Source organism: Medicago truncatula, chromosome 3 (assembly GCF_003473485.1).
Source record: "Medicago truncatula cultivar Jemalong A17 chromosome 3, MtrunA17r5.0-ANR, whole genome shotgun sequence".
Classification (NCBI taxonomy): Eukaryota; Viridiplantae; Streptophyta; class Magnoliopsida; order Fabales; family Fabaceae; genus Medicago; species Medicago truncatula.
The window spans coordinates 54,700,943-54,724,188 of NC_053044.1; the positions used below are offsets into that span (position 1 = coordinate 54,700,943).

Here is a 23,246-nt window from a genome sequence, read left to right on the forward strand (position 1 = left end):
AGTGTTATGAGGGTGAAAGCTCATGAGGTTGTGGTTGTAGAGAGACAGTGATGACTGTCGTGGAGGTCGGTGAGAGGTGGACCTGAGAAGATTGTTGGCGGTGCCGGAGAGAGGAACCAGTGGTTGCTAGCTGGGTGGGAGATGAGTGAAAGGAAGCAACACGGATGGGAGGGAGAGAATAGGGAAAGAGAAAAAGAAAGGAAAAAAGTTATACGTATTTTATACGGTGGTGTTTGTATTGTGTTTGAAATTTTGTGTTCAGTTATCATTGCTCTAAATGAAATGTCTGAGCTTCAATTCCAATTTTTGTATATGTTATGCAATATTCCATCAATTGAATTAAACTCATTGAGGCATATTTAATTTACTTAATAAATATAAAAATGTTAAAAACTAAAAAATTATTTAAATACATAAAATCAATTAAGGTCTTGCTAACTAGTGTCCTAAGGGCAATAGTTAAGGAATCCACTAATATAAATTTTATCTTGAAAATATAAGCTTTTATTTTTGTCTTGGTAATAATCATACCACTTTTTGATGCAAACTTACTAATTTTAACACATTAACCAATGCTTCAAGGGTACTTATTGACATTCTCCAATCAATTATATACAATTTCGAGTCAACTCATGAACCAAATTTTCATCTAAGTTCAATTTATTAGGTTCATGAACCACATTCCACGAATTAATTGTCGAATTAAATTTGAAAATATATTCGAGTTAATTTGATTCATTGTTAGTCATAGTTGACCATAAAAGTCAAAGATTTAGAAGAGATGGTGGATCATACACATAAAATTTTACCCCTTTACATTTAAATCTAACTATTCGAGTAAATAGGCAATTACTCTTTCGAAATTGTAAGTTTCGTTAATTACCCTCTGATATTAACAAAATTTCAATTACACCCTTTTCGAAATTAAATAACGTAAGTCAATTTGCCCCCTATGTGTAACGAATACTTATAATAATTCTTTAATGTATTAAATTTTGTAAATAATCATTAATTTCACACTATATTAGTCAAAATAATTTTTAGTATAATTGACTAATTTGATTAATCGAATACAGAATCAGCGACTATTTTAGTATTTCATTTCAAGCTGTGACTCATTATACATATAGGAACAAAACTGATTGTTGGAAGATAAACCTTAAAAGTCAGTAATTGTTTTTGACTGTATTGTTTTTTCCCCTAAAAAGATATTTTTTTAGACTGAAAAAAGAACAAGAAAAAATGTATTAAAAGAATAACAAAAAATGTATTACCAAAAAACCTTATTAAAAAAAAGATAAACAGTAGAAAGCATGTCGAGTTTATGAATCCTCCTCAATTTGTTTGTTTTGTTTTGCGGCATGCTTGAGTGACCACAACGGATAAGAACATAGCAGTTGAGTTCAAGTTCAAAATTAATTTCAACGCAAGGCAATGTTGTCCAACCTAAAATCCACCGAACAGGTTACTTAGTTTATGTCTTTCATTCTTCAATAACATGTTCCAAATCCAAATGGGCATTATTATTAGCCTTTCCGCTCAATTCAATGTTTACGATAACCCAATTATTTTATTGAATGGTATTTGATTTGAGAATTTGCAGAAACAGCAACAAAAGCAAAAGGGGGAATGGTTATCAGGAAGTTTCAAGCCAGAGAATTTCATTCCAGGTCTTGTTATTGGTTTCATTTGTGGCTTGTTGATTGATTTATCTAAGCCAACTAGAAATCACTTGTCCAACAAAATCTTCTCATCCACCAAGCTTCAAAACCAACTCTCTGTCTCAAGTAATGGTGCTGATCAAGAACTTAAAATGGTTTGTTCATTTCATCTTCATCACTTTCTCACATGTCCGGCTTTAATTAACTGCAAATATACTTATTCATTGCCTGTTGTAAACTATGAAGCGAACACAACACTTACGCCAGTAATAATTTTATAAAATAGAAGTAATTGAATGCGTCGTTGTCAGTGTCCAATACCAACTTGCAACTCATACCTAGCAAGTCTTCAATCTGTCATAGGTTATAAACAAGTCATTGAAGTTTCTGTCAATCTGTTATTGTATAATCGTCTAATTTCATGTATTGAGTTCATATGGTTTAATTTTCAACAAACGGACCTTTGAATAAACATTTATTGTTGATGCCTATTAGAGCTAAAACTACTGAACAAAGCTCAAGAATAGTTTTATAAATCTTCTTTTCATGTTTTTTTTTTTTTTTTTTTTTACCATTTTTTTTAAAATAAGTTGAAAATCAAACTTTTTGTATCTGTGCATGTTGTTCAATAGCTAGTTTAATTGAACTAATGTTCTGTTTTACAAATGTTATGAGGAGTGGGGGTTAAATATGTGTAACATGCATTCCCTATGAACTTCTTTTACTGGATGTTGAGAAATTTCTGATTTCAAATGTAAAATGTTTGTGTCAGGTTCTGGTTGTTAGGCAAGACCTAAAGATGAAATCTGGAAAGATTGCGTCTCAATGTGCTCGTAAGATATGAATGAAACTATTGTTCAGTTTCTAGATCTGTTCTTTATCTCAATTGTCTATTACAAACTTTATTAGGACTTTCCATCTTTTTTACTATACTAGCCTGTGCCTTTACATGGATATATGTTTTTTTTTTTTATGGCAGATGCTGCCACCGGCATGTATGCTGAATTAATGCGAAGGTACTTATTAACAGCTCTTCCTACCAATCCACCTACCAACATCGGTTTCTTGATAAAACAAGAACATATATTTTAACATAACCGTTAAAAGATTGCATTATAGTGTGAGCTTTCAAAAGACATTGTTAAGTACTGTGCGATAACAGTTTTGCTTATGAGTTATGACTATTCATATAATCCAGTTTGGGGGAGGGGGTGATCCTTGCTAACACTCTATGATACAGAGTACAAAATTTGCTATAGCGAAGGAAATAATTTTCTTTACATCTAAAGCAAAGGCAAGGCAAATGGGAAGATGGAATGTTTAGTTTTGAAGTTTTATATTGCACATGAAATGATGAATGATTATTCAACACGAGTTACACGAGTCATTTTGCTATTCTTCATAGTCATGCTTATGTATCATTAAAAAATAGGCTTAATAGCAGTTTTGGCCCCCTAACAAAATAAATTACAAAACCGCCCCCTAAGTTTTGCAACTGTAGCAGTTTTGGCCCCCCATGGCAAAAAAAAAAAACACGTGGCACCTCACTTAGGGTGCCACGTCAGCGTAGACCGAGTCAAAATTGGCCTTGGGGGCCAAAACTGCCACAGGTGCAAAACTTAGGGGGCGGTTTTGTAGTTTTTTTTCTTAGGGGGCCAAAATCGCAACTTTGGGAAAGTTAGGGGGCTAAAACTGCTATTAAGCCTAAAAAATAATATTGAAATTCATTCAGGCAACATATTCTTTGGTTGTTAGTTATCCTTATTGGCTGTAATAAGCCCCACTTCTGAATACTTTTGCAGTAATCGGTCTCTTTTAAGACAATGGGAACAGTGCGGCCAGCCCAAAATTGTTGTGACTTGCAAGAACCAACAAGAAATGTAAGCAGATGATTTTAGCTCAGCAGTATTGTAAATGCACTTTTGGTTCAGAGACCTGAATTCTGACCTGGATTTTGATCAGGAATAAGCTAACGGAAGCAGCTGAGAGTATTGGGCTCCCTACTTTTGTTGTCTCTGATGCAGGACGAACACAGGTAGTAATGCTTGACATATGGCTAGAAATATAGAACAGTACTTCCTTAAAAACTCTATCACATAGTTAGAATATAGTAATAAACTCTGTGAAACTGCTAATTGCAACTTCTTAGGAATGCATGTTGAAGGACTGAATTTCATCTCCTCACACTCTTTAGAGACTATTTTTGTCTTCTGTTAGGAACATGCCCTAATTAGGAAAGCTTCCATCAAATAGGCCAAGCAATGAAGTGGGGTTAGCTAGCTGCTGTTATTTACGTACCGTTGGTTAATTTGCTGCAAATAGAGGGGCAGCGAAAGAAAGGGCAATTAGTTGGTCAGTTAGTTTTGGGTGGGCGAGATCAAGCTGTTGAACTCACGGGAGAAGACACCATTGTTCCATTGATCCAGATTTTTAACAGGATATTCAATAAAATCTACTTATTTTCTTTTTGATAATATATCTATTCTCTGACCCAGTATCTGTCATCTTCAGGTTTCAGCAGGATCAAAGACTGTTCTTGCTGTTGGACCTGGTTAGCTTTGTGTTGCTTTGTTCTTGACTTGCTTTATGTTGGTTTGTGTTGCTTTGTATAACCAATAGCATGTGCATGAACATCAAAATACTTATGTATGACAACATTTGAATGTTCTCTTGGATTTGTTTCAGGGCCAAAAGCAATTCTGGATTCGGTGACTGGAAGGTTGTCTCTGCTTTGACAGCATTCAAGAAACAAGCCATAACGTGATAAATCAGCCAGGCTTTGTTAACCTATGGTCTGTGTTTGGGCTCGCTATTCAGATTGTATTAATTTTAGTATCTGCTTAGTGCTTACTAGGGGTCGATAGAGCACTCTATTTTTGGATCTGTTGTGTGAAACATATTGTTACTTATACAAGGCAGCGCGATTTGCCAGTGCAAGCAAAGTATAAGCTCTTTTGAAAGTTTAAGTTTTGAGATAAATTGATAAAAGAATGAGACAATATTGCACAATTAAGCGTGAAAATCCTCTTGACGGAGACAACACAACAACTTTGAACAATAACTAATTTCATTGACATCATTATTACATTACATAATTCTATGTTTCTCTCTAATTAAGTTACAAGATATCTCACATTCTTGAAGCTGCGTGTCTGTCATGCCAGTTGTATCCTTGAAGAGAATCTTCAAATCAAGCTCTTTCTCCTTTATCTTTAATTCTTCCTCCTTCAAGTTCTTCATCCTCAACTCAAACTTTTTCTTCATCTTCAACTGATTCTCTTTCAACTTGAACTCAGTCTCCTTCATGATCAACTCTTTTGCCTTCACTTTGGTTTGTTCATCAATTTCTTGCGTTGAAGTACCTCTTTAGAAGAAGATGCTTCATTTGCTTTTGATTTTCTTTTTCTTTTACTTCTATGCACAGTGGAATTGTTACCTTGTTGTTGCATCAACAACATGTGCAGTAGTTCTTCTTCGTAGTCATCATTTATGATATCTGCAATGATTTCCCAATCGAGGTTTGAATCCCTGTCTGAACCACTAGAATCCATTTGAAGAATTTTTGGAGTGTTAAAGTTTAGAGAGAATTTGATGAGAAGATGAGACAATATTGCACAATTGATGGGTATGGAAAGCTTCTTATATATTAAGATCATATATAGAGTCAAAATAATGGCTAGTTTGAATAAAGGTTAGTTTGACCAACAATTAGTTTGAATAACATCATTACATCACACATAAGATTCAATTGTTTTCTCTAATTAAGCTAATATTACATAAATGATAGTAATAAAATTTAATATTAGAAAATCAGATAAATCCTAAGATTTTTTAGAACAAAATGTAAGAAATGTATATTAAAAATATCTTACCATACCAATATAAGTTGGTAATGAGTTCATCACTCATGTTTATGAATAATCGTTCATCACTCATATTTACGATAAATCGTTTGAATAAAGTTGAATTTAAATCTTAAAAGAAATGCCGATGAGATCGTACTTATATTTTATAAGACTCTAAATTACTATCATCCTTTTTAAATAATGGAAGGTTAAGATAACAAAGAAAAATACGATGATGGGTTAAATTTATATGTACTGTCGGCATAAAAATGATCTTATTGATTGTGATTAACTTGGTGTAAATTTTTACAATGTATATGAAAAGGAAAATTAAAATATTGAAACCTCGGGAAAACCCTTTCCTTTGTACTATCTATTGTGTGGTAAGTATAAACCCTAGGTGTGCGAAAATTTGGGGGGTGGCGCCGATTTGTTCTTCAATGGCTTCTCGTTACAGATCATTTTCTCAACCAGCATTCTCTCTGATCAAATCCACCATCAACAAACCCAAATCCTCCTCTTCCTCCTTCTCACCCTTTCTCCTCAAAACTCGCACTTCCGTCACCGTCAGGTAACTCCTCTTCCACCCTTTTCTTCCATTTTAACGTAACGTTAATTCTCACTCTTCTCTTCTCCTCCGTTCAGGTCCGTCGCGGAGCTAGGTTGCGTACAGTCACTCCTTCCCTTGCACTCGGCGGTTTCATCTGCGCGGCTCACTTCTTGCCTCGGAATCGATTCAACAAGTTCGAGATCTTTGTCTCAGGGTATGCTTTGCAGTGCCAACCCTGGTGTTTGATTCATTTCCACAGATACTACTTTTTATCACCTTTTCTATCTGTAAGCATATTGCAACTTTTCATCATTCATTCTCATGTTTTTCTGCATTTTATTTTTAGTTTATTTTGGTAGTCTTAGCTATATTTCTGCGATTAGGTTAATTAAATCTACATTGAAGTTATCACGGAGCTGAGTGTTGTTTATTGGTGATTAATAGGGTAATCAAAATAGGGATCAATTTTTCATACACCGTCTGTGTAACTCCACAATTCATAACTACTCATATGTGTGACTTTAGAATATGGCCAACACGGCTCCATACACATATATGGTGGGCCCATATCTCTTCTGGTATGCCAGAGTTTTGGCTCTCCGCCCTCGACAACACTGATCGCCAGTGTATAAATCACTTTTCCTGAAAGTGTATTTAATCCTAACAAAATGACACTTTGAGCTCATTGTCATCTTGTGCAGTTAATTTATTAGTAACTTAGAGTTTGATGCAGTATACATTTTTGTAAGGTTACAGTTTAGGTCAGGGGTGGGTGGGTGGTCTGTGGGCTGTTGTAATCCACGATTTAGTCTGTTAGTCAAAAGAGAGTAAATATGGAGTTCCCCTGTGTGTGTGAATTACTGGCATCAATGAAATTTGTGTTGAGAAGACAATTTTTTAGCTTTAAAATTGTCAGGACCCAAATGAGAAGGCGAGTTCAAAGGGACAGTAAATACATCAGTTGCCCGAACCCATAGTGTGGAGATTTTATGTTATTAGAAATAGAGGTCATAATGCCAATATCCACATGGCTGAGAGTGAGAGGATAGAAACGATATGGGCATTGTGTAAGGGAAATTCTGTTATAAATATGCTGGTGGAGAGAGAAAAGCATCTAGGCGAATCCTACAGTTTGTCAGGTGGAGAGAGCTGTGGACAATAGGATCTTCATCCTATTGCAAAAATAATACACTCTTTAATTTCTATTAATGCTCTGTTTTCTTCCATTTTTTGTTTATGTAACTTGGGTTTGCATAAGAAATTGTAATGGTTTCTTCTGTGTCGTATAGATCCTTCTAATTCTGTAATTTTTGGCGTAAAAAGTTCTAACAATATGATTGAAGAATAATCCTAAATCCTAATGAATTAGTGCTCTGTGTTTATTATTTTGAATGTCTGTCATTTTTTAAGGCCTTGCATAGGAAATAGGGAAGACTTGATTTGATAAAGAATTTTACCATTTTTTTTCTTCTGAACTACAAGAACTCTATTATAAAACTTTAAAATTATAAAAACGTAATTTGAAGTTCAATAAATCTAGAAGAACTTAAATATTAAATTCAACGTATCTTGATTATATGTGATCTTCATAACAACAACAACAAAGAGATCTAATTGAGAGTATGTTTTTAGATAAATATTGCTAGACCTTTAAGTAGATAAAGGTTATGTTTTGTTATATTTTATATTTATATTTTTACCTAAATATTGAGAATTTAGAATACAAATGTCAAGCAAGGGTTTGGTGAAGCTTCAAAAGAATTGAAATAGATTGTGAAACGTAGAGTGGAAAAGCAGAGTAATGTTAAGGATTTTCTGTAAGTGTTTTTAAGGAAAGGAAACATACATATTTCTCCTATTTATTATTTAGACAGCCTTAGTAGACAATCCCTAAAGCTTTTTTTTAGGGGCACAATCCCTAAAGTTTTGAATAATTTGATTAGATATTACAAAATTTGAATTACGTTAATTTGATGAATGGTTAGTTTAACCAACGATTACTTTTACCAACGACTAATTTCACAAACATCATTACAATACATAATTTCATACTTTAACTAATTAAGTTACATTACATAAGATTTTTTTTTTTTTATACAGAAGTCTGATATTTTTCTGATGAAAAAAATACTGAAATGATGAAAATAGATGCAATAGACCACTTGTGGAGCGTAATAACTACTGTTTTTTAGACATCTACAGATATCATTGCATTTAAAGTTTCCTTAATATGTAAGAGTTGTAAATCATTATGTATGAGTTGTCTGTATAATAGGATAAAGATATGTAAAAGTTGTATAAACTTTAATCAATGTTTGTTTTTTTATGGTGGGCACTAAAGAATCACTCTAATCAGTTTACTTTGTGTATTATTATGGTGCTTATTTAGACTTGTTATACACGACATTTGATGCAGAAAAGAATTGATTCAATAACTTTTTGTTTTTTCAATCTATGTGGATAGGGGAAGTAGTGATCTACTTTTCATATTTTAAACCCTAAGTATATATATTAGTGCACACATTACCTATCCATTCTTTGTATGTTCTTCTAGATGATGATTTCTATGTTTTGCTTTGTAATTCAATTGTTTCATCTAAGTGGTTAAGCAAATATGTGGTTTCAATTCAATTTTCTACTAAAAACCAAAAGACAGAACACTGCTTTTTATATATTCCAGCTCAATTCACTACGACTTCATGCTTGGTGGTAAATGTTTTTGCTTTCAATACATTCAATCTTTTTACATGTTCATTTGAAATACCATGTTGTCACTATATATAATCATTGTCACGATTTCACTTTGTAGTCAGTCTTGTTGCGCCATGTATTATTGTCTATGTTAACCATGTCATGTGCTTTGTTTAATATTTATCTTTTTAAAATTTCCTCAGAAATGGGTCTTGGCACACCGCGATAACAGATTTGGAAGGCTGGTGATTGATGGACTATAGAGTCATTGCTTTGTCAGGATGCGCTTTTGTTAATTATTTCGAAATTAACAGACCGTCATAATGGGTATATAATTGGAAGAATATTTCCATCTTCTAGTTACAGTGTAATCATTTCTTTATAATGGCCGATCATTTCATTGTTAATTGTTTCAAAATTCAAACATCATCAGCATGACTTGATGAATAAAATCTCACTGATTCGAGTTTCTGAAAAGCCGATTGGATATTTCACAACCTCGCTACAATTTTCCTAGAATACAATCTAATACATGACTTGAGCTTGTGGTGGAGTAATCGTAGATACGAGATTGCGAAAGAAACAAACATCTCTAAAAGAGAAGAAGGGGAAAAAAACAGTGAAAAAATGTGACCACAGTTTTCAAAAACCGTGCCCAGTTCAATGTTCATATGATTTCAAAGATTTTCTTCTTCTCATGTCTACCGTTCAGCTGGCCGGTTTGGTCCAGTTTTTAAAACATTTATTGTTTTATTTTATTTTATTTTTTTAATTGTGTTATGTCATGCAGGTTAACTTTGGAACTCCAATTTCTGGGGACCATGGTTTTTGCCTCATCACCTTTTTATTTCAATTTATAGATTCACGCAATTGCTATTTTTTTTTGCAAGTAAATTTTGGAAAATGATAAAACCATTTAATAAAAAAATTGTCTTTGCAATAACAATTTATGGCAAATTTTTATGGCAAATTTTCAAGACTAAGGTATATTGGGCGTGTTTTGCAGTTCTAAAAGTTTCAGACTTGGGGAGTTCAGGCTCAGTACACATATCTCAGCCTTGTAAGTGAGTGCATAAATAGTATTATGCAAAACAACAAAGTCCACAACCTTGCATGGATTTCCCTTTTTGGAATAATATTTTCAGCATTGCCACGATTGAATTGGCAAAATATCGCACTCGTAGAACCTAGCACTGCCTCCTTTCAGGGTTCCAGCTACTTTTTTTTTTTTTTTTTTGTTGAGGGGAGCTACCCTTTTATAGAATTAATATCCTCTTCATTTAAATATTTGTGGCATATAAGAGTAGTGTTGTACTTATATTAAAACTAACAATGAGAAAATTGAGAGGTTTTGACCAACTGTAATGGCCAAATCTCGAGTAAAAGCATAATAATTGTTGTCCCTAAAGTAAATCTTTAGGTTCATTATGGTAACTTTTATGATCACGATAAGTACCCAATTATTGATTCAATAAAGACTAAGATCTAGAAAATGGGAAGACAGGGCTTTGTCAAATCATTGCCTACATACATTCTTTGAAAACTGAGAAATGAACATAATTAATGAGAGGTTTGGTTTCTTTCTCTTTGTTTGGATGTTTAAAATCCACCAGAGTTGGGGGCGGAAGGGAGGCCGCTTTGAGATGTTTATAAAAATGGATAAGGGTAGGGGTAGGATGTAGAATCACATCTTAATGCCACATTTGATAAAACTGCCAAACAAGTTGCGTGTAATTAACATTTGTTCTCCTTCATCTAACCTTATAGGTAGTTTTCTTCCCTTTGTTCCGCTCTGTCATTAACATTTTGTTCGTTTGTACATACATCAACAATTAGCTATATCTAGTAGCATTTAGCTTGCCGTTCAAGTAGGTTCCATATATTTTGTAATAATACAAGATAACTTTTGGATGCAGGTGATTATTTGTGCAGTGGAGAGGTCCAACAAGGAATTCCTGTTGTACAGAAAGCATACGGAGATAGCATTCATAAAGTTTTGCATGTTGTGTTGGTCCAGACAGACACTTGTTATGTGGTCTCTAAATTGCAAAAGGAAGATGAGAACCATATAATATAGAGGATGCCGATAGTAATTGCAAAGCACAAATCCGTTGATCGAGGCAATGTGTCTGTGGCTGATATCAAGTTTCCTCTTCCATATAGGCCAAAATCTTTCTCTCTTGTAATTGTTTCAGATACTCTGGATTACCTTTCCCTAGATACCTCAATAAAACTCTTCCTGATTTGGCGAGGTAAGTGCATTTTATGGAATTTTGATTCCCATCTGAGTAAACTTTATTTTTCTGTACGCTTAACATGAAACTTGCATTAAGTTTATTACTGTTACAACTTACAACCCCAAGTGGAAAAAGGTTATAAAAATTCATTACCATTTACGTTAAAACTATGTTTCTCCAGAATTACTTTGAATCTTTCGAACCTATCACTGACATTGACATCTGATAATATCATCTCTACAGATGAAGGTTTTCCAACTAATCTGAAGGCCAAGGTAGCAGATGTTTCTAAATTTGGAAGAGCGGTGACTGGATTTTACATAATGCTTTGTTATCTATATATGCTTTTGTCATTGACCCTCGATTTAGACCTTCAACCTTTTTGAAGCAGAGAATATTATCGCTCTACAATCACCAATTCATTTAAAATTATATTAGTAATAAAAAATTAACTGATTCCTTTTTGCTTCAGGCCAAGATGAGGAGTGGATCCTGGTTTTTCCTTCAGAATAACTTAGAGGAGAATGAAGCTGTTAATAAGAAGTTTGAACAAGCTTCAACACAGAATTCTTATGTTCCAAAATGCCAGATATTCCACTTGAAGTCACTCCATTGATTTATGAGTTGATAAATTGAGTAGCATTGCGGCACTGATACTCTTCACACTACTTTCAAAGTATTACTTTTAAACCTAACCAATAGTTGATAAATTGAGTCACTCCATTGAAAGTTATTATTACATTGAATACTGAAAATGACATTTATTTTAAAACAAATTTTTTTTAGCTTTAAAACGGAGGGAGTATAAATTAAATATTGTTATATTTGGTCTACTCCATTCCATTGCTGTTGTTATATGAAGCAATAATGGGATCTATTTTCAGTCTATAGAATATGCACATTAACACCGGAAAGAGCAAAAGCTGAAGAAAGGATGATACTTTCGGATTTTTTATGGTTAAATTTTGTTTTCAATATACCTAGGTGTTCATAATAATGAAATAAATAAATGAACGGTGACATTTATATACAGATACTCCATACGTAGTTCAAAATAGTGAACACTAATGGTTCTTTCTCGTCTTATTTTTTTTTGGTTAATTAAGTTTTTGGTCCCTGTAAATATTTGCAGATTTGTTTTTAATCTCTATAAAAATAAATCACATTTTTTAGTTCCTACAAAATTTTTTGTTAGTGTTTTTAATCCCTGTTAAATTAAAATTTGTTTAATTATGTCTAAAATTTTAAATTTTTTAATGATTTTTTAGTCTCTTAGCTCAAAATTTTATTTTTAGGTTCAAATTTTCGTTAGTTTTATCTTGAATTTTTGTAGTTTTAAAAAAATTATATTTAATTCATTACATATTAAAAAATTCTAATTTTTTATAAAAGAGATTAGTACAATGTTATTAACATGTCTACTAAAAATCATTTAAAAATATAAAGGTTTAAGTATAATTAAACAAATTTCAATTTAACAGGGACCAACACATACTTTTAGTCCTTGTAAAATTAAAATTTACTTAATTGTGCTTAAAATTTTTAATTTTTAACATATTTTTCACATACTTATTTAGAATATTATACAAAGTTCCTCCGCAAAAAAGTAACTTAAAATTTTATCATTAGGTCTAAATTTTCATTAATATAATCTTGAAAATTTGGCTTTTAGAAAAATTCTTATTTAATTCTTTACATGTTAAAAAACTAAAAGATTTTATAAAAGAGTGTCTTACGATGTTATGAACATGTCTGTAAAAAATCTTTCAAAAATTTAGAAGTTTAAACATAATTAAACAAATTTTAATTTAACATGGACTAATAACACCAACAAAAAATTTTGCAAGGACTAAAAAATGTGATTTATTTTTATATTAACTAAAAAACAAAACTGCAGATATTTATAGGGATCAAAAACTTAATTAACCCTTTTATTTTTTCTTCCATATTTTGTGATTTTTCTGACTGTACGTGACCTTTGGATGTTAGGGACAAAACCTAATGTCTTGTAAGTTGAACCTATGAACCTCGCTAACACTTACTTTAAAGATCATGTTAACTTGTACTCTAACGACACATGTTAATGAACTTAAAAAAATAACTTTGTATTGGAATATATAACATTTTAATTTTTAAGAAGTTTAATACACGACTTTTGATGAATATATTTTTATAATGAGTTTTTTAACGTGTGCTTTTGAAGGAACAAGTTAACATGTGCCTAATTTAAAATGGAGTCTGAACAATTGAATTAAAACGTTGAAAAAAAAGGCTTTGATTGAAGGCGGATGGGAGACCATCTCATGTCTCTCATGAGTAATATTTGCCATTAGATCAAGATCTGTCACATACACTATCATGGACAGACATCACTTTAACTTTTAACTTTTTATATTTATTTTCTATTCTCTGACTTTTCTTTATTTATCTTGATTTGCAATTTTGACGGATCCGGATTCAGTAATTTTTTTGAGGAAAAAGTTATGTGACTTTGCTTAGAAAATTGCCGTATACATAAGTGGTTTGACTGAGAAAGACATGTAAAAGATGAAAATATCCCTCAATAGTTAACTGTCGAGGAAAAATAAAACCGGCTGCAGTTAACTACCAAGAAAAACCTCGACAGTTAACTTCCAAAATCCAATTCCGAGCATTTATTCCATCATTAATGCATTTTCCTTTAGAATTTGTTAAAGTAGTCATATCTTCCTCATAATGGAGTAATATTTTTGTCATTGATGGTGCAATATTTTTGCAAACAAAATGATCAAAATTGGTTGATCATATCTCTCAATTATTCGAGAATATTTTATCATTATGTGTTTCATTTATATGTAATTAGTTTGTACGCACCTAACCATTCCTTGTAAATATATACATTTCTTTATTACAAAATCAGCACTTTGATACTTTAGTCAACTTTTGATTTAATCCTTGTAAACAGTATTTGATATAAAATAGAAAGAAAAAAAAAATTATTACATATAATTACAAGGATAGTCCTTTATTAGTATTCATTGAAGAATTGTTTATAATATGTGTGACGGAAATAATTACGTTAAAGTTCTTCATCAAAAACAAAATTTTGTCATCGTGTAATCACTGAAGAATTAATTATAGGAGAATATTTGTTTAACGGTTGGTGTTAGTATTAGTGATGACAAAAATTGACTAAATCAAATACCATCAATGCTAAGGTAATGCACTATATCCGGTCATAACTCAAAATCGTAAATAAAAATTAATTGCGGCCGAATTAAAGGATAATGCATTAATGATGCAGTTAATTGTCAATATCTGTCAAGGGACATTTTCGTCTTTTACATGTGTTTCTCAGCCAAACAACATGTGTATACAGCAATTTTCCTTTGCTTAATATCTACCATTAGTTTAATCTTTTGGTTCAGATTTTGACACATGTTTCAACTTTTTTTGTCCTGTCTCAATTTGATTACGTTTCAAAAAATCATTTTCATTTATATAATTGACTTTGTATCATACAAATGTCTATTTCAAAGTAAACAATCTAATCATTTGCAAGAAATTTATCATCCATTTTATTTTTAAGTCATGCCTTTACTATTTTCATTCATAACGAAACACTTTTTGTAGTTCTCTAAGAAAAAACTTTTTGTTAGTTGTTTAAGATATAAAAAATGTTAAAATAGGGCGAAATAAATATATCAAACAGATGGTGATATTTTAAATATTTTTCATCTATTTATTTTTAGAAAATAAATTTATTTAAAGTAGCTAAATTATGATAGGTAGATATATGATATTAGACAGTCAATATATAATTATGGGCACAACACCCTCCATAAGGGCCAAAAACGGCCTTAGACACGTCCTCTAGAGGGCGTCGCCTCAATAGACATCTAGAAACATATAGGACGTTCTAAAGCATCCTATATGATTGATCTTAGAGATTCATCATTTCGCCTTGTCCCAAGACTCGTGCTTGGGGAGCTGTAAACTGTCAATATATTTCTAAGGGCTCGAATGCCCTCTAGAAACGCGTAGGATGTCACCAAGCTAGCTGCGGTTTACTACAACGGGGAAAACCATCCCATATGTTCAGGATTTGCAATGATGTCACCCTCTCCGGGTTGAAGAGTCAGCTGAATCAAATCAACCTCAAACTCAACTACAGAGACACACAGATGATGGATGGTGTTAAGTATCGACGTCCTTCGACCGACTCATCCAGGAGTGTGCGGTTCACCCGGATGAAGCTCATGAACGACGACGACTTGAGAACCATGTTCTCCATCTTTGGTCAGTTTAGTACTAGAGGTCCGATCGAGTTGGACGCTTCGTTGGTCAGATATGTTGAACATATTCGACAAAGTTTGATTCAACCAAGGAACTACTTAGAGATCAGGACGCTAATGGACGCACCACACAAAGACATTAGTTTAGATGGTCCATGATGATGTGCTATGTATTATTTAATTACGTGTTTTTTGTTTTATTTAATTACGGGTTTTAAGTTGTTTTGTTAAGTTTTAAATAATATATATATATATATATATATATATATATATATATATTATCTAAATTTTCATTATGTGTTACTTTACGCTAAAAATGTTCATTTAAACGTTAAATAATTCAAATTCAAATTAATTTTATATGGTGTAAGTGCAAATCGGATTATGTTATCCGAAATCTCTCAGCATAAGATTCTTTTCTATGGACAACAATGCACCGACATTTTCTGTGGTCCACACAACATTAAGAGACCTTTATACATAAGTATTTCCTGTTTTCATCTTCATTTCCAGCAAAACACACAAACACGCCAAAGAAAACCAAGCAAATTTTTGTCATTAAGTTGAGGATCTTTCTCACGTGGTCGCAAATAGATAACTCTCTATTGAACCGCGTGATGAAGATCTTCAGCATGCTGTCAAAAATACAAACAAACACACCAAAGAAACCATGAATTTTTTGTCATTGTGATGATGATCTTTCTCATGATGTTTTAAATAGGGCACTATTTAACGACATGATGAAAATGCTCAACATGTTGTCAAAAATGTTGCTATATATTTGAATACCAAGATGTTTGTTGTGAGCTAGATCTTGGTGCCTTGGCGATAGAAATATCTAAGTTGGCAATGCAGCACGATCTAACTCAAAAAAATCCTCTTGAAACACTTTGTCTTTCGTCGTAATGTTGCAGATCTGAATCCGAAAAGGTTTTTATGACCTCGATCTACTTGGCATTCCGATATAAATATGTCAGTTGGATAGCCAGCTGGATCGAGTTGAAAAGCACCTCTACGAACACCATCATAAAATATTTGGTTGTTTATGTTTTTTTATGCATTTATTAATATTTTCTATGTCATATTCCTTGAAATCTCTCTAAAAAAACCCTCCAAGTAGGCATTATGGTTTTGTTCGGATTATATAATCCAATATGTTTTTGTCATTTTCGGATTATATAATTCGGAAAACCACAATTATTTTTGGACGGTGCGTTTCACCAAATGTTTGGCCGATTAGTGGAGTTTTAATGCGTTTTTTGGACGGTTAGCACCACAAACTCCTTAACTGCACTTATGAACTAGGACTTGTTTTAGGCTATAAATAGGCTTGCATGTTCAACAAATTCCTTCATTCTTCACTTCACCTCTTTTATTACATTTTCTTAAAAAAAAAAATAGGAGTGTTTGTGGTGTCATGGTCATTGTTTTACCGTTCATATAACACCTACAATTGCTTTGCAGCTTATGTGGGGGTTATATAACGGTCAAAACAGACCTTTGACATCAAAGAAAACACATAAAATAACATATCGTAACAATATGGTTCGGATTACATAATCCCCACGAGAGAAACAAGATGGGTGGAAAAAGTAATAGTCAAGTTGGACTTGCTGTGGGCCTAAATCTAGGTACCTACATGCATGCACTACCCACGAGCATTTGCATAGCATTATTCAGTCCCGTAAAACCCTAAACCCTAAACCATAAACCCTAAATCTTGGGGTAAAACTAATTCAAAGATACCTCTTGAAATTTTCAAATTTTCAAAGAGGCCTATTTCAATGAAAGGCGAATGATGACAAACCAACATTTTGTAGAAGAAAGAGGAATAATGAGAGTAAAGAGGAGAGAATGTGAGGAAATGAGAGTAAGGAGGAAAGAATGTGAGAAAATGCGAGAATGTGAGGGTTTTTATAGGAAAAAATGTAGAAAAAATAGGTTGAATATTGAAAAAAGAGGTTGATTGAATGATGGAAAAAGAGGTTGAATGATGAAAAAGAGGTTGAATCCCAGAACGCATGTAGCGGTAGTTAACTACCGTTAACAGTTGTCGGATTGTTCAACGGTAGTTAACTACCGCTGAGAACTTTTGGGTAATTTTCTTATGTCATTGTGAAGTTATAAATGTTAAAAAATCAATTTTCTTTAAACTTTTCATGAACATAGAAAACACTTGAATGCAATATGGACATTAGTTCATTCAATTGTCATATTATAAGGCAATGGAAAATGATATATGAATACCAAACGAGACAACTTACACTGAATTTGTATACGTTAGGTCCTTCATTTTGGCTTTTTAATAAAATTTTTACTTGCTTTGATTCCTTACCATTACCAACTTCCACACTATGGCGTGTATCTTGGTTGTTGAATATTCTTGTCGTATAATAGTTGTTCAAATAGCACATTATTAATATAATTTCGGTTTTTTTTTGGACTAACATAATATTGGTTAGTGCTTGGTATATCCTAGAGTTGTAACCAAGTTAAATTCTTATTCATAAAAAAAAAAAAAAATCATTTGTCATAGACGTGGAGTATTATAATCTATGTAGACAGTGCTGTTACTTAAATCAAAATTAGCTGACTTTAATAGTTAATTTTTCACTTAAATGCGTTGTAAAGAATCTTTATCCGAGTAAGCTATTATCTTATTATACGTGGTAATCCCAATTCTCATATGTACTCTCTCATCCGTCCCAATGGCAAGTTGCATTTCGTCTATGTTTAATTTGAAAATACTTCATGATCCAAGAGAAATCATGTGAATATTTCACAAGGGAAAAAGACAATAAATAAGGACCCTCAATTTGAAGCCCCCGGAAGTGATGGAATACAAAAGAATTTTGGTGATTGCCCTTAAAACAAATAACTATAGGGCGGTGGTAATATCATATGTAATGTAGCATTTATTAATTCATAAAAAATAAAATAAAATAAAATAAAAAATCATAGTCCAGTAATAATACCCACTACACTGTCCAGTGACTAGTGACTACTGCACGAGGTCATGGAAGAGTGTCATGTGACCACCGCAATCCTAGCCTCCTCTCACTCTAATAATGTATCATATATATCAATTTAATAATATACTTCTGCAATTTTTTTATAAGTTACACTATTAAATAACTCACTTACCTTTTCTTTTTCCTTTATTCTCTGTGTATCCTTTTGTGTCTTTTTATAATATGTATAGACTGAGTGAGTAAGACACGCTATAATATATAATTTCCAGCTAAAGAAAAAGGAAAAAGACGGAAGATTCATATTTGGATGCTTATATTAAAATGATTAATTTCACAATGATGATAAAATTAACTTGGGAGTATAACGTTAATATTCGTTAAATAGTGATATATTAATCCTCTGGATTTGTGTTGCCTGACATCGTACACACACTAAATATAATAAAATGTATGAATGAAATCAAATTGAAATCCCCCATTTCTCCCTTTGCGGGATAGTCACTCAATTCAATCACCTAATTAGTTAGAAATACTACAATCACGTGGGGGCTTGAGAAATGGTTGTTTGTGATCAACTTTCCTTTTTATATCACTTGTCACATGCATTCTTAGCTTCATCGGGGAAAAGCAATAACAAATTCTTTCGTATGCATAAAAAAGTAGGATATTTAAGTGCTATCACTAACTCATTTTTTGGTGCAAACTCTTTTTCTAGAGCTATGTCTAATACTAGCAAGTCTTATATATTGTGTAAAAAAACCATTTCTTATTTTTTTCTTTTTAAAGACCAAAGAACTATGTCATATTTGATTTTCAGTTGGGTCATTTTCTCTTAATATTTTTAAACTACTGATCTTTTGAAACTAGTACTAAATTATCCAAAATATTCAATATGTATACCTTGGATTCAATTTTACATGTAAGGAAAATAATAATTGTTAGTTACATTTATTATGCATTGGTTTCATAATAAATATTTCAAAATATTGTGAAATATAGTACTCACGAAAATAATTCCAACAGTTGCAACTTGATGCATGAGGGTAGTGTCTTTTAAAGAATACAGATAAGATCGGAAAGGAACATATACCTATAATAAAACTTAAAAATTTATGCTGACTACTTAGGAGCATAACTATATATATGTAGATTTTGGTACCAATTCTCCGGCAGGCAACATGAATTGATGCATGAATCCCATTGCATCATGCTTATGCTTCTATGTGATTTTTATCAGTTTTATGTTTTTATAAATATCTTCGATCTCATCTCATTCCAATACATATCCACTTCTCTGCAGCAATATGAAAATTAGAATATATTATTCCAAAAAAATTAATTTTCATTTTCAATCAATAAATATACTATTTCACTAATAAGAATAGAAATAAAAATGAAATCTATAAAGTCATATTTTTTTGGAGTAATATATAGCGTTTTTAGGTGACTTTAATAATAATATGTCAGTCAATTCATTGCGCAATATTATTCGCCAGTGAGCTCGTAAGAAAAATAAAAGTATTCTTGAAAAATGAAAAAACATTATTAATTAACCTGTCATAAACTAAAAATGGTAGGAGAGATATAAGTAAAATTAATTGTAGCTACAAAATTAATATTCAAAGCTGCGTTGGAGGTTTAATTCTCTACCAAAGCACCGTACTAGATGAGGTGCGTGAAATCGGGTCCCACGTGTTGATGAATCAAGTAATCATCACCGTTGGATGGTCCTTCAAACATAATGCTGTGATGATGTTGTAGTTGCAACAATTGGTGTTGTTGGGCCCTCATCATCTCCTTCTGGCGTCGGAGCTCTTGCACCTTTCGATGTGAGTTGGAATGCTTGGTCAACACAAATGTTGGGCTTGCTGCAGGCCTATACTCAGGTACGAGTCGACCCGACTTGTATCTGACTCCACAGGCATTGCAAAGTGTCTTTGGACCTAATGGCCCAGTGCGCCATTGTGGAGTTTTATCAGTGGCGCAATGAAGGCACTTGCGACCCTCCCCTCCATCATTGGGGTCTCTCTTTCTTGGAGAAGGCTTTTTTGGTGGAGCCATGGTGTCAGAGTGAGAAGATGTGGTGGTGGTGGTGGTGGTGGTCGTGGTTGGAGAGAGAACTAGAAGGCGCGAAGTCCAGTTGCACGGAGGCACACGAGATCGCTTACTTCGGGCTTTCGCCGGGACAGACACTTGAGAGTGTACTGTTGGGTTGGATTCTTCATAGGGTTTTGATGCTACGTTATTTGGTGCCTTCAAACCAGATATCAACTGTAGCTTATGTAGGTCCTCACTTGAAAATGATTCCTCAGCAAATTTGGACACCCATTCTAGCTCCGCAAGATCATCATACTGTTTCACAAATAAAAATTTTAAAATATGTCAATTAACAAGAAAATATCAACATATGTTTTTCTTTTTATACTCCATATTACGTTATGTATTTTCTAATGACTGAACTATAAATAAAAATTATCATATTTCGCTGTGTGGGTGTGTAGCATAAGAAAAAGTTTAACTGATTCTTACTTTATTTTATTTTTTTATAAATAAATTTTATTACTTTTGATGCAATGTTGTATTTTTTTTTTCTAGAGTATTTTCTTAACTATTTATTATCTTATTGCACTTATTATTAATTTTTGTTTAGAGAAGGGAATATTGCACTTAATTATATTTGCAATAATAACTAAGAGTTTCTTAACTGAAATAGATATTTGACTAAAGTTAAAAAAAAATAAAATTATAGGGGGAGTACAATTTTAAAAAAATGAATATAAATGTGACACTTAGAGAGAGCACTATTTCAAAAGAATAAAATAAAATGATAATTTAAAAAAATGTAAATTTATTTTTGAATAATAAATAAATAATTTTAATTTTAATTTAGTGTGCATTTAATCATTGTAATATATTATTTCTAACTAATTAAATAGTTCAAAATTAAACTGTTTACTCGTTGACTTTACTTTACATTCTACCCTTGAAATTCAAAATTCACTCCCTCTATCCCATACCTCACATTTTCTTATTTCCCACGACTAAAGAAAAGACTATTATAAGTGATAAAAAAGAATAATAATTCATCAAATTAACGTTATCGAATATGTGACAAAATTAAAAGTAATATTCATTTTAGACAAAAATTCATAAGGATGAGAGAGTAATAACATCAGTCAATATCAAAATAACTATCACGTTTTTTAGTTTCACACATATTAAAGAAAAGCAGGTATCGATTTTACTAAATTAACTGTTTGATATACTCTTATCAATTTTTTTGAGAGAATACTCTTATCAATTTTTGTGAACAATTGTTTTTACAAATGTAACAGATATTGTGAAATAGAGAAAGTATTATTTAGGTTTCCCTCAAATTCAATGGAACAGATAAAATTTTAGGATAGTAAAGACAAGCCAATTGTTTGTACATAAATATCAATAAGCTACCTAACTATACACACGTTGAGTTAAAAAGAAAACTACGTACGTACGTATATAATAATAATTACTAGAGACACCTATATATATAAAATGGACGTACCGGAACGGAGAGTTCGCCGGAGAAAGGGCCGTCGGCAGAATTCTGGCAGGAATTGTCGGTGAAGAAATTGGAAGTGGGGTTGGTTTCAAGAGGAGGAGAATCATTAGAGTTGGTAGGAGGAGATTCTTCGAAAGTGGGGTCCTCAATGGCAACATCCTCATTAGAGAAATCAAAGAGATCTTCAACGATGAAGTGGTCGGAAGCAGCAGTGTTTACATTGTTTGTGTTCGAATTGTTGTCGGATTGGAAAAACTCTTGAGCTTCCATGGGTTGTGTTAAGTTGTTGTTGTTGTTAGGTTTGGAAGTTGAAGCAAAAAAAATAATGAAGTGAGAAAGTATAGGAAGAAGTTGTAGAAACAAAGTGTGACAAAGTTTGTGGTTTGGAGTTGTGAGAGAGAAAAGCATATGAGGTTTTGTTTGCGTTTAAAAGGGACAATCAGACACATCTATATTGGACTTCTTTTTCTCTCTCTTTTTTTGGCTAAGCAATGGTGAAAGAAAAAAATAAAAAATAAAATAGTATTGATTTTATGTTTTTGAGTAAAAGTGTAAAATATAGATAGTGACGCTTTAATTGAGTTAAAAGAAACAAAAAGAGTTTTTGTGATTCAAGTTTTACGTTGTTGCCCTTTTTCTTTCTTCTTCTATACTTGAATTGTACTTGGTCAAATCTTCTCTTTGCTTTTGTAATGTACGGTAACATTTTGAAGCTAAATAATACTTACCGTACATCTAACATATATAATACTTATACGCACAAATTGGATTAGTCGCTCACTATTGATGGATCGGAAATCGGTGCGAAAGCAAAAAAAAAAAAATACATAGAACCTTTTTAATTTTGACCGGAGCTAATATAAAAGATACTCACAAAAATAAAAAATAGATAAAAAAGAAAATAATTAAATAATATGTATTTTTTAAATAATTAAATAAAAATGCATTTGTGTGTGTGTTCAAATTTTGTGTCCAAATCTTGTGACCAATCAAATATTTTCTAATATAAACCCTTTAAAGAATATACAATTAATGAGTTTAATTTTTTGTGAGACCTAGATTATCTTTAAAGAATTATGGTTAATCAACAACCAATGAAAATTAGTCATATTAATTAATTTAGGGTTAAATATGTTATTGCTCCCTATAAATATATTAACTTTTTGTTTTAGTCCCTCTAAAATTTTCCTTCAACTTTTAGTCCCTAAAATTTTTTCCATCTTCACTTTTGGTCCCTCTTTTAAAGCAAACTCATATGTAGAATTCATATTTTTGAATCAAATTTTCCAGAAAAATTAATAATATTATAAGAATCTCTCCAAAAAAATTAGAACTTTTTAACCAAACATAAATTTAATATGAATTTTTACATTATTTATGGTTAAAAATTCATATATAATTTATGTTTACTTAAAAAATTCTAATTTTTTTTGTTGGAAATGTTTTTACAATATTCTACACATTTATGTACAATT

The 23,246-nt window shown here is 31.9% G+C and overlaps 4 protein-coding genes across 7 annotated transcripts; 3 read left to right on the top strand and 1 right to left on the bottom strand.

Annotated features, from left to right (window-relative positions):
* Positions 1 to 1,277: 1,277 nt before the first annotated feature.
* Positions 1,278 to 4,674, top strand: LOC11425883 (peptidyl-tRNA hydrolase 2, mitochondrial). 3 transcript variants are annotated; one of them, XM_024778009.2, is made up of 8 exons: positions 1,278 to 1,464; positions 1,610 to 1,816; positions 2,434 to 2,494; positions 2,641 to 2,677; positions 3,464 to 3,541; positions 3,624 to 3,696; positions 4,173 to 4,212; positions 4,347 to 4,674. In XM_024778009.2, the coding sequence occupies exons 1-8, from the start codon at positions 1,435 to 1,437 to the stop codon at positions 4,394 to 4,396; spliced, it is 576 nt and encodes a 191-aa protein (XP_024633777.1). In that variant the 5' UTR covers positions 1,278 to 1,434; the 3' UTR covers positions 4,397 to 4,674. The 3 variants fall into 3 exon arrangements, 2 of the variants coding, with proteins under 2 accessions (XP_024633777.1, XP_003603619.1); XR_003009984.2 differs by having other exon boundaries at positions 1,280 to 1,464; positions 1,604 to 1,816; positions 3,879 to 4,212; XM_003603571.4 differs by having other exon boundaries at positions 1,281 to 1,464; positions 1,604 to 1,816.
* A 1,155-nt stretch (positions 4,675 to 5,829) lies between these two features.
* On the top strand, positions 5,830 to 9,224 carry LOC11432508 (protein NONRESPONDING TO OXYLIPINS 2, mitochondrial). Of its 2 annotated transcripts, none has more exons than XM_013606583.3 (3): positions 5,830 to 6,077; positions 6,152 to 6,270; positions 8,951 to 9,224. In XM_013606583.3, the coding sequence occupies exons 1-3, from the start codon at positions 5,947 to 5,949 to the stop codon at positions 8,974 to 8,976; spliced, it is 276 nt and encodes a 91-aa protein (XP_013462037.1). In that variant the 5' UTR covers positions 5,830 to 5,946; the 3' UTR covers positions 8,977 to 9,224. The 2 variants fall into 2 exon arrangements, with proteins under 2 accessions (XP_013462037.1, XP_003603622.1); XM_003603574.4 differs by having other exon boundaries at positions 5,832 to 6,077; positions 6,152 to 6,343.
* Positions 9,225 to 9,791: 567 nt separating this feature from the next.
* LOC11431552 (probable pectin methylesterase CGR2) lies at positions 9,792 to 11,742 on the top strand. Its single transcript, XM_003603575.4, has 4 exons — positions 9,792 to 9,807; positions 10,664 to 10,999; positions 11,228 to 11,289; positions 11,457 to 11,742. Exons 2-4 carry the CDS (start codon positions 10,828 to 10,830, stop codon positions 11,598 to 11,600), a joined length of 378 nt encoding a protein of 125 aa, XP_003603623.2. The 5' UTR covers positions 9,792 to 9,807; positions 10,664 to 10,827; the 3' UTR covers positions 11,601 to 11,742.
* Positions 11,743 to 19,751: 8,009 nt separating this feature from the next.
* LOC11432019 (GATA transcription factor 9) lies at positions 19,752 to 22,210 on the bottom strand. Its single transcript, XM_003603578.4, has 2 exons — positions 21,775 to 22,210; positions 19,752 to 20,582 (listed from the first exon to the last, which is right to left on the bottom strand). Exons 1-2 carry the CDS (start codon positions 22,177 to 22,179, stop codon positions 19,893 to 19,895), a joined length of 1,095 nt encoding a protein of 364 aa, XP_003603626.2. The 5' UTR covers positions 22,180 to 22,210; the 3' UTR covers positions 19,752 to 19,892.
* Positions 22,211 to 23,246: the final 1,036 nt, after the last annotated feature.